We start from the raw sequence: 10,268 nt of genomic DNA on the forward strand, positions 1-10,268 counted from the left end.
AACCTCCAACTCATGGGCTCAAGTGAGTCTCCTGCCTCAGCCTCCCAAGTAGCTGGGACCACAGGCGCCCCCCACAACGCCTGCCCAGCTATTTTTTGGTTACAGGCGTCATTGTTGTTTGGCGGCCAAGGCTGGATACGAACCCGCCACCTTAGGTGTATGTGGTTGACGTCTTAGCCACTTGAGCCAGAGGCGCCAAGCCTTCACTGCTTTTTTGAAAGCTATTTTTCCATAGAGACTACCTGAAATAACAACCCACTCCATTAGCAGATGTTATACAATCATGTGTTTTCATTCTTTTCCTGTTTCTATCCTTTACCTTTGGGTTCCACTGCCTAGCCATTTAGAAAAGTCAGTTCTTTCCTGATTGTATTAATTACTTTGTATTTCCAAACCATTCAGTCCCTTTTGTGCTACTTGGAACTCTCTATCTTTATGAGTTTAACGTTCTCAGCTGAGGCGTCATTGAGAACCCAAGGGCCATGTCTTTTCTGGTGCCACATGAGTAGATATCAACAGACAACTCTAGTCCAGCCTGGCAACACTCTTGGTGATTCCCTGGTGCTTCTTCCTCTTTGCCCATATCAGCCTGGGCCGCAGCTTCCATTTAAAGTGCATGTCTGTCTTCCCTTCCTCCTTCCCTGTCTTCTTTTATTTCTGCTCATCAGAATCCATTTCTGATTGAAAACAGGCACACCCAGCTCAAATGCATCCTTTTAATCCATCTTTTCCATTTAGCTGTCCAGAAGTGCTCACTCTCTTTGAATCCCTGGAGGACATTTTCAATTTCTTATAGGGCACTAGTTGTGCCTCATGATGTTTATTTGGGTACTTATCACACCTGATGATGTGATCATAACTCTTCTGTCCAAGTGATGAGCGCCCACGGTGCCCATCTCTATGTGCTATGTTGCTGATGTGTCCTCAGCTCTAGTCTTTAGAAAAATCACTGTAAGGTAGATGTGAGTCCTGCTTCACAAATGAGGAAAGTGAGGCTTGGAAACATTCAATGACGTGACATCCAAAGCTGCACCTCTGGTAGGTGGCCTAGGGGTCAAACCCACTGGAGTATATGCCACAGAATTTGTTCTAGAAATCTTTGTCTCCTACAGTGTCTAGAATAAAGATTTTCCTGTACATAATTCTAATATTTATTGGGCATTGAAGAGGCTTTTTATTTCCACAGGGGCCCTTCTCTGGAAGATCGAACAGAAATCTAACCGAGCTTTTGCCTGTGGAAAGGTCACCATCAAGGGGAAGCGGCACTGGTATGAAGCCCTGCCCCAGGCAGTGTTTGTGGCCCTGAGTGATGACACAGCTTGGATCATCAGAACGAGCGGGGACCTGTACCTACAGACAGGTGAGAGGCTACACTCATGGCTGCCAGCCCTAGTATCACTGCCTCTGGTGCACCCTCATTTGGCAGAAACATGCTTGTAACAGTCTCAATAACTAAGAAGCAAAACGATCAGTTTAAATTAAAACACTTCTAGATAGAGTATTTGCCATTTGAAATGTGTTAGCAGTTTCCTGCTACTGACACAAATTTAACATAGGATTAATAGGATTATTCAATGAACTACGGAAATAGGATTTTATTCTCCTATGGCTATTACGTATCACTTATCCTGCAATATCCAATCTTAAGAGGAAAGAATATAGAGAAATGACATTTGAATCATTTTTCTCCATCATAGGAGAAAAGCCAGTATTACTAAAATAAATAAATAAAAATCATAATAATAATAATAAAAAGAATTATTTCTTCCTTTAAGCTTAATTGGCTGCATTTTTTTTCAGCCAGGTCAAAGCTTAGCTCCTATATACTTATTTACATGTGGGTCAGGAAAAAATAAGAAGAAATAATTTGCTCTAAATAGCAGTTCAGCTTGTCCTAGGAAACCGCCCTTGGGGAAGCCTTTAGCTTCTAGAAGTGGTACAGTGAGACTTGTTTATTAAAAGTAAACAGTGATGATAGTGTTTATATACTGTCAGCAAAATGGGAGATGGTTTTCCACAAGCAATGTGATTTATTAGTGTCTGGGAAGCATTGTGGGGCAGGAATTCTTTTTGATTATCAAAAGGCCATTTTGGATTTATGCAAAGATCAGTCTTCTAACCATTTAATATTGCTGATTCCAAGAGAATGTTTTAATCTCTGTTATGAACTGTCAGCTGAGAATGATTCTTGAGATGGAAGATCCTTGTCCAGATGTGTGAGAACCTTGAGCCCCGGTCTTCATTCTAGCTCCTATGTCTTCCTTTAAATGAAAATGGCTCTGGCAAGGCATGTGCACATCTAGCTTCCAGGACATTTGGGTTTTGGTCATGGGGAAAAAGGTTGCTTCTGGGGTAGGGGTGAGAAAAGGATAACCTCTTAATCAGTACCATCAGAGGAATCACCAAGGCACTGATTTCAGATGAGCCTGGCCCCACCCAGACCTACTAGATTAGAGTCTCTGGGGGTTGGCCCAGGCATTTGCATTTAAGTCCTTCAGGTGAGTCCCACCTAGTTTAGTGTAAGGAGATATAACTTAACGGCTGTGATCGATGCTTTTGTGATTAGTGAGGGAGCAAATTTGAGTACTGAGACCTAATTACGGACTAAGGAATATGGGGTTTTTGTGATAGCTGCTCTGCCAGCTTCCTTAAGAGTAGCCTTTGAGCTCATTTAAACACTCTTTACTGACAGACCGCAGAGGCAAGGGGAAGAGCACTGAGTGGAGAGTCAGGGATCTTGAGCTCTGGCCCTGCCATAGCCTTGCATTGTGATGGACCTCAGCACTTCAACTGGGAAATTCAGGTTTTCATTTTAGCAGTGGAATATTGGTCCAGGTTAAAACAGACTGGAGGGGCTGACAGTATATAAACACTATCATCGCTGTTTACTTTTAATAAACAAGTCTCACTGTGCCACTTCAGAAGCTATAGGCTCCCCCAAGGGCAGTTTCCTAGGACAAGTTGAACTGCTATTTAGAGCAAATTATTTCTTCTTATTTTTTCCTGAACTCTCTCTACAGGGATGGCTGGTGAGCCCCCTCTGCTCCCTGAGGTTATGAGGGTCACTGCCTGAGGGTGGGAGAGGGCTGGGTTGTCTGTAGCCTCCAGGTTTGTTGGCTGCTCTCCCGCTCTTGGCTTTCATGTTTTCTCAGAACGTCTTAATCTTCTTTGGGACACTGAAAAATTCTGAGTTGTTAGTCTTCAGCTTTCAGAGTGTCCAGAACTGCTTCAAATAGATGTTATAACTGCTTAGAAAAAGCAGTTATTGTTATGAAAGAACATAAAGTATCAAAACAAAGAAAAAGAAGCCAACAACAGAGTCAAACTGAGATGTGAAGTCCTGATTTCTTGATTGTGTTGTCTTTGGGGTCTTTTCCCCACCTTCCTGGCAGGTCTTAGCGTGGATCGCCCCTGCGCCAGAGCTGTAAAGGTTGACTGTCCCTACCCGCTGTCCCAGATCACAGCCCGAAACAGTGTGGTGTGGGCACTGACGGAGCAGAGGGCCCTCCTGTACCGGGAGGGTGTGAGCAGCTTCTGTCCAGAAGGGGAGCAGTGGAAGTGTGACATCATCAGGTACCCGCATGGGCAGGGGCTTCTGCAGCATGTTATTTGTTCCTCTCATCGCTCTTGTCAGCTTGACTCTTTGTAAGGCACCATGTGAGCCTGTTTCTAGGCAAACCCAGTCCCCTGGGTTCTCTGGTAATAGCATTCTCTTGAATCCAGAGCCGACTTCAGCAGCCAAGTCTTAGAGACACTCTGTTTGCCTCACCACCAACCTGGGGGCTGGGTCAGAGCTCAGTTTTAAAAAATGCTGCTGCCAGGTTGGCACCTGTGGCTCAGTGAGTAGGGTGCCGGCCTCAGCCAAACTGCAACAAAAAAATAGCCCAGCATTGTGATGGGCACCTGTAGTCCCAGCTACTTGGGAGGCTGGGGCAAGAGAATCACCTAAGCCCAAGAGCTGGAGGTTGCTGTGAGCCGTGACGCCACTGCACTCTACCAAGGGTGACAAAGTGAGACTCTGTCTCTAAAAAAAAAAAAATGCTGCTGCCCTGCATGTAACCCAGAACATCATAGAGCCATGAGCCTCTCCTTCTGGGCTCTATTCAAAGACTCCCCATTGTTGGATAGTTTCTGTTTAGAGTCTATGATGGCTTAGATCCACATATTTTTCTTTATTTCTGTCCTAGTCAATTAAAATTGATCTCTGAGCTGTAATGTTAGGCTACTTTTTACCATTCAGTATTTTAGTTATAGAACTGCCATCAAATCATTTTACTAATGTTGAAATATTAAGAATCCTTAGAAAAACTAGATTAAGGTATTCTTGGTTTAAATTCAATGACCTGATAAACTTTTAATGAATACCTGTTTGAGCCAGCACTATCCTGGGAGCTGGGTGTGCCAAGATGACTGGGACTAAGCCCACCCTAACTATTCCTTAGTCTAGTGGGGAGCCACATGCTCAGTAAGAACCAGAGTGTATACATGATTCTAAATAAGAGTGTGGAGCACGAAGCGCCAAAAGAGATGTGGACTCCAACGGCAGAGGTCAAGAAGGCAGCATGCAGAGTGGACCCTCATGAAGCTGTGAAGCTGATGAAGACTTCCCCAGATGGAAGGAGGGGAAGGGAATACTTGTTAGAGAGGGAAGCATCTGCACAACTCAGCCTGGCATGTTGGGGAATTTGCAGTTGCTCCCTTGGTAAAGGAGGAACTAGAGAGATGGTATTCATAGGCCTTGAATTCCTTTTGTGCCTTCTTACTTTTTTCTTGTTTTTTCTTGAGAGAGTTCCCTACCATTCTGGGTCATCAGTATGTCTTTCAGAATCTACTACACATTTAGTCAATTTATGCTGCAAGGTAATTTAACTCACACTCAAACTTCCTTCCTGGCACTTGATGATCCACTCCTTGTGAGGAGAGTCATGATCCTTTTCCCACACCATGCCCACCAGCAGACACTCTATGCCACAGTTTTAGACCCGCTGGGCATGCTGTGTGTGGGTACTGACTCCCATGTTCTTTTCCTTATTTTCAGTGAAAGGCAAGCTTTAGAGCCTGTTTGCATAACTCTTGGAGATCAGCAGACTCTTTGGGCCCTGGATATCCATGGAAACCTGTGGTTTAGAACTGGCATTATTTCTAAGAAGCCCCAAGGAGATGATGACCATTGGTGGCAAGTAGGTTTTCAACTCTGTGGCTGCATGCCAGGGGTCTTCCTTGCTTGGCGAGGGTGGGATGGGGTGGGGGGTCCACTCCACCTTTTCATACCTCTCTCTTTTTCTTAAAGACATTGAATTAGATCAATAGTACTCACTTATCCTGTTTGATGGATTAGCCTTACTGTGTTTGGGTACAATAGAAACATCAAGAACTTTTCTTCATAAGAAATAACTTACAAAGTTCTCTTAAGTAATACAGATTTTTTTTTTCGTGCAATCAAAGTGGCTTTTATTCCACCTGGAGTGCAGGTGGGGTGAGATTACTGACTACGGAGAAATCCATAGTAATACAGATTTTATTTACTTATTTATTTATTTAGATTGTATAGAAATTTGTCATTATAGGCTAAATAAGCCTAGTGACATTGTCTGAAGACGTAGGTAATAATGATGTTTAATTCTGAACAAATGTGCTAAGAAAAGAGACTAGACAATAGGTTTGAAAACCCAACCCACAATTAAATTCATCTATCTTTGAGTATTTGAAAGGCATCTAAGTAAATGTTATTTCAGCAAAGAAAGGAGAATTTTCCCACATGCTACCAGAAAAAGAAACCCTTTGAGAAATAGGAGGAGAGTATAATCAAGCTAACTTCATTTGATTTGGCCCCAGCCAGAGTGGCCTAGAGTGGATTTTCAGTGGAGTCTCTACCTTTCCCCCTTTTTGGTTCCATTAGTGTTAGCGTAGCTCCCACAGTCTTCCACTGTGATAGGTGAGGTTGCACTGACAGTCAATAATTGTGAAATATGTGATGTCTCTTAAGTATTGTCTTCATTGGTTTAGGGTTTGGTTTGGTTTAGTTTCAGACAGGGTCTCACTTTGTCACCCTCGGTAGAGTGCCGTGGTGTCATAGCTCACAGCAACCTCAAACTCTTGGGCTTAAGCAATTCTGTTGCTTTAGCTTCCCAAGCAGCTGAGATTATTGGGGTGCCCCATAATGTCCAGCCTCTCTTTTTAGAGATGGAGTCTCACTCTTGTTCAGGCTGGTCTCAAACCCATGAGCTCAGGCAGTCTGCCCACCTCAGCCTTTCAGAGTACTAGGATTACAGGCTGAGCCACAGCACCTGGCCCCTTGTTTTGTTTTTTGTGAGATAGGGGCTCACTCTGCTGCCCAGGATAGAGTGCTATGGCATTAGCCTAGCTCACAGCAACGTCAAACTCCTGGATTCAAGGGATCCTCCTGCCTGAGCCTCCTAGATAGCTGGGACTACAGGAGCCTGCCACGATGCCTGGCTAATTTTTAGCAGAGACAGGGTCTTACTTTTGCTCAGGCTGGTCTCAAAACTCCTGAGCTGAAGGGATCCTCATGCTTTAGACTCTCAGAGTGCTAGGATTATAAGTGTGAGCCACTGCACCTGGCCTTCATTGGTTCAAGTATTATTTATTGGACTTGCCTTGTTGAAAACTTGTCTTGTGGGTGGCGCCTGTGGCTCAAAGGAGTAGGGCGCCAGCCCCATATGCCGGAGGTGGTGGGTTCAAACCCAGCCCTGGCCAAAAAAGAAAAAAAAAAAGAAAAGAAACTTGTCTTGTATTGGCTATTCTTAGGTCTTTCAGATGAGAATGGAAAAATAAGTTGTATTTGCCTTTTGATAAATATGTGCATTGCATTACCTAATATACTAGATAATATTTGATAAAGTTATACAAATGATTTTAAAATACCTCTGTGTACTTATAAACATATATACATAGACTTATGTGTATATATGTGTACTAAATTGTTTTTAAGTAGAAAGAAAAAAATTAAATATTGTTTTATCATAATATTCAGAACATTATCTTTGGAGAAATTTGACAGAATCATCTATTAGGTACTTGGAAGCAGACTTTTTTTTTTTTTGAGAGTCTCACTATGTCACCCTTGGTAGAATGCTGTGGTGTCACAGCTCACAGCAACCTCAAACTCTTGGGCTTAAGCAATTCTCTTGCTTCAGCCTCCCAAGTAGCTGGGAATACAGGCACCCACCACAACACCCGGCTATTTTTTGTTGCAGTTGTCGTCGTCGTTTAGCTGGCCCAGGCCAGATTCGAACCCACCAGCCAGGCACCGAGCACACAAATTTATTTTAAATACTATAAGATTGATTTATTTATAGTGTTAGAGCCAGTGTTATGTTTTGACTGCAAAACCTTTCTTTTCTTTCTTTTACTTTTTGTCCGGTTTATCTACACATCTTGAATGATAGGGCTGAGTCTCTCACAGACTTTGTGTGTGGCCTTGGCAGAGTCGCTGCTCCCCCTGGTGAGCTGAGTGCCAACCAAATGCAGAGCTCTTGAGCTGTCTGTCACAGATCCTGTGCTGCAAGTCTCCAAGAGGTGCTATATGTGCCCAAGTCTCCAGAGGTTCGTTTCCTTGGCATTCAGACTGGGACCCCCATGAGGGAGCAAAATAGGGCTCCAGGCTCTGCAGTGAGACCTGGAGGCCCAATGAGGTTAAAGCCTTGTCATAAACTTCACTTAAGGCAGTGGCTCACAGTCAGTGTGAACCCTTCCAAAGACCAGAAGGGGCAAGACAGTAAAGTACTGACTTATACAATAATTTCCTTTTTATTTGTTTTTGTTTATTATAAATTAGGTTCGCAGTAGTGATGTCATTTTGATGCAGCATGTCATCATTCATGATGTGGGAATAGGGCCTGCACAGGGCTGTCCATGAGTACAGCATTTTTGCTACTGATGTTCTCTATGATAAAATAAATACAGCATTGCAGAAATTTCAGTGACAATTATACAGAACAGATTTTGGCCCATCTTACAAAGAACTTCCTTAGTATCAGAGCTGCCTGACAAGGGGGAAGTTTCTCTCAGGGGAGGTGATTGGAGAAGTCTCTCTGGAAGTGTTTTTACAGATGCTTTTTAGGAACATTATAGAAGTGGTTGATGCATTTGAGCTAGGGTTAGATTTTATGGGTTTTTCTTTTCTTTTTTTCTTTTTTCTTTTTTTTTTTTTGAGACAGAGCCTCAAACTGTTTCCCTGGGTAGAGTGCCATGGCATTACAGCTCACAGCAACCTCCAAATAGCTAGGACCACAGGTGCCCGCCACAACGCCCAGCTATTTTTTGGTTGCAGCCATCATTGTTGTTTGGCGGACCGGGCTGGATTTGAACCTGCCAGCTCAGGTGTATGTGGCTGGCTCCTTGCTGTTTGAGCCACAGGCACTGAGCCAGGGGTTAGATTTTAGATGCCCAGGATGGTTCTGTTTTTATGCTGTTGACATGACATTATTAATACTAGTCCCAGATTAGATCATAAATTAGTTCACCCTACTTACCATACCTTTTAAAACTCCTATTATGATTCTAAGTATTATACACTGTTGTCCACTGGAAATACCTGAAATTAAAAGCAAAGTTGTTCTGGGCAGCGCCTGTGTCTCAATGAGTAGAGCACTGGCCCCATATACCAAGGGTGGTGGGTTCAAACCCGGCCTCGGCCAAACTGCAACAAAAAATAGCTGGGTGTTGTAGTGGGTGTCTGTAGCCCCAGCTACTCGGGAGGCTGAGACAAGAGAATCGCCTAAGCCCAGGAGTTGGACGTTGCTGTGAGCTGTGTGATGCCTCGTCACTCTATTGAGGGCAATAAAGTGAGACTGTCTCTAAAAAAAGGAAAAGAAAAATTGTTTTTACTCTGACTAGAATAAAGGATTGTTTAGAAGGGGCATAAGGGAGTGATATAACAGGTTTTATATAAATATAAAAGTGTAAAAATAAAATTAGAATATTTTCTTCCATTTCTTTGAATCCAGCCCTCAGAAAGTAGTTTGGAGGTATCCTGCTACACTTGCTTTAGTCTCTTCACAAATGCACCAGTGCACAGTTTGTTTGAGTATTTGATCATCTTGTTTACTACAAATTCAGAAGTACGGAGGCAAACCTAGAACCCTCTCTCAAAGGCAGAGAGCAGGCACTTGTGACTGCGCTGACAGCAGGATTCTTCTGTCTACTTCCAGGTGAGCATCACAGACTATGTGGTGTTTGACCAGTGCAGCTTGTTCCAGACAATAATCCACGCCACACACTCAGTGGCCACAGCAGCCCATGCGCCTGTAGAAAAAGTAGCAGATAAACTACGCATGGCATTTTGGTCTCAGCAGCTTCAGTGCCAGCCGAGCCTTCTAGGAGTCAATAACAGCGGTGTCTGGATCTCCTCAGGCAAGAATGAATTCCATGTTGCTAAAGGAAGTCTCATAGGTAGGTGAATTGCTTTAATTTTTACATTGGCTTTATAGGCAGCTTTACTTTAAAGCCAGCATTGAAAGAAAAGCTTCAAGATAACTTGAAAGGATGATATAGTGCCAGTGGTATAAAATGAAATGTCTATAATGGAGGTACTTGTTATACTTTATGAGTAGTTTCACCCTTTGTGTTAAATCTAGTGCTCATAAAACTTTGATCCCCATGTCTGGGTTGTGTGTTTCCCCTGGAAACTGATTATGACATAAGAAAAACAAATGGGGCAGTGCCTGTGGCTCAGTGAGTAGGGCGCCGGCCCCATATACCAAGGGTGGCGGGTTCGAACCCAGCCCCAGCCAAACTGCAACAAAAAAATAACTGGGCATTATGTCAGGCACCTGTAGTCCCAGCTACTTGTGAGGCTGAGGCAAGAGAATCACCTAAGCCCAAGACCTAGAGGTTACTGTGAGCTGTGACACCACGGCACTCTACCAAGGACAACAAAGTGAGACTCCGTCTCTATTAAAAAAAAACCAAAAAACAAATGGAGCTCATTTTTTATGTTAATAATTTCACATTTTAAATGGAAAAATCCATCCAAATCTAAAGAGCCTAATGAGAGGATTGTCTGATTCCCAGAGGGAAAATTGTCACTGTTAAAAATATTATACCAGAGCCGGGCATGGTAGCTCATGCCTGTAAATACTAGCATTCTGGGAAGCTGAGGAAGGTGGATTGCTTGAGCTCAGGAGCTCAAGACCAGCCTGAGCAAAAGCGAGACCTCATCTCTACTAAAAATTGAAAAACCATTGTGGTGGCTCGGCACCTGTGGCTCAAGCGGCTAAGGCGCCAGCCACATACACCTAAGGTGG

The 10,268-nt window shown here is 43.4% G+C and overlaps 1 protein-coding gene across 1 annotated transcript in view; it reads left to right on the forward strand.

The window, feature by feature from the left end:
* Positions 1-10,268, forward strand: part of TECPR2 (tectonin beta-propeller repeat containing 2) — a 131,709-nt gene that overhangs the window by 64,741 nt on the left and 56,700 nt on the right. Inside the window, exons 10-13 of the mRNA XM_023518870.1 lie at positions 1,187-1,360; positions 3,393-3,573; positions 5,039-5,180; positions 9,174-9,414. Of these exons, the coding sequence (XP_023374638.1) occupies positions 1,187-1,360; positions 3,393-3,573; positions 5,039-5,180; positions 9,174-9,414 (738 nt within the window). The remainder of the gene's footprint in view (positions 1-1,186; positions 1,361-3,392; positions 3,574-5,038; positions 5,181-9,173; positions 9,415-10,268) is intronic.

The sequence above is a fragment of the Otolemur garnettii genome, unplaced genomic scaffold (assembly GCF_000181295.1).
Source record: "Otolemur garnettii isolate 467f Iridium unplaced genomic scaffold, OtoGar3 scaffold00149, whole genome shotgun sequence".
Taxonomy (NCBI): Eukaryota; Metazoa; Chordata; class Mammalia; order Primates; family Galagidae; genus Otolemur; species Otolemur garnettii.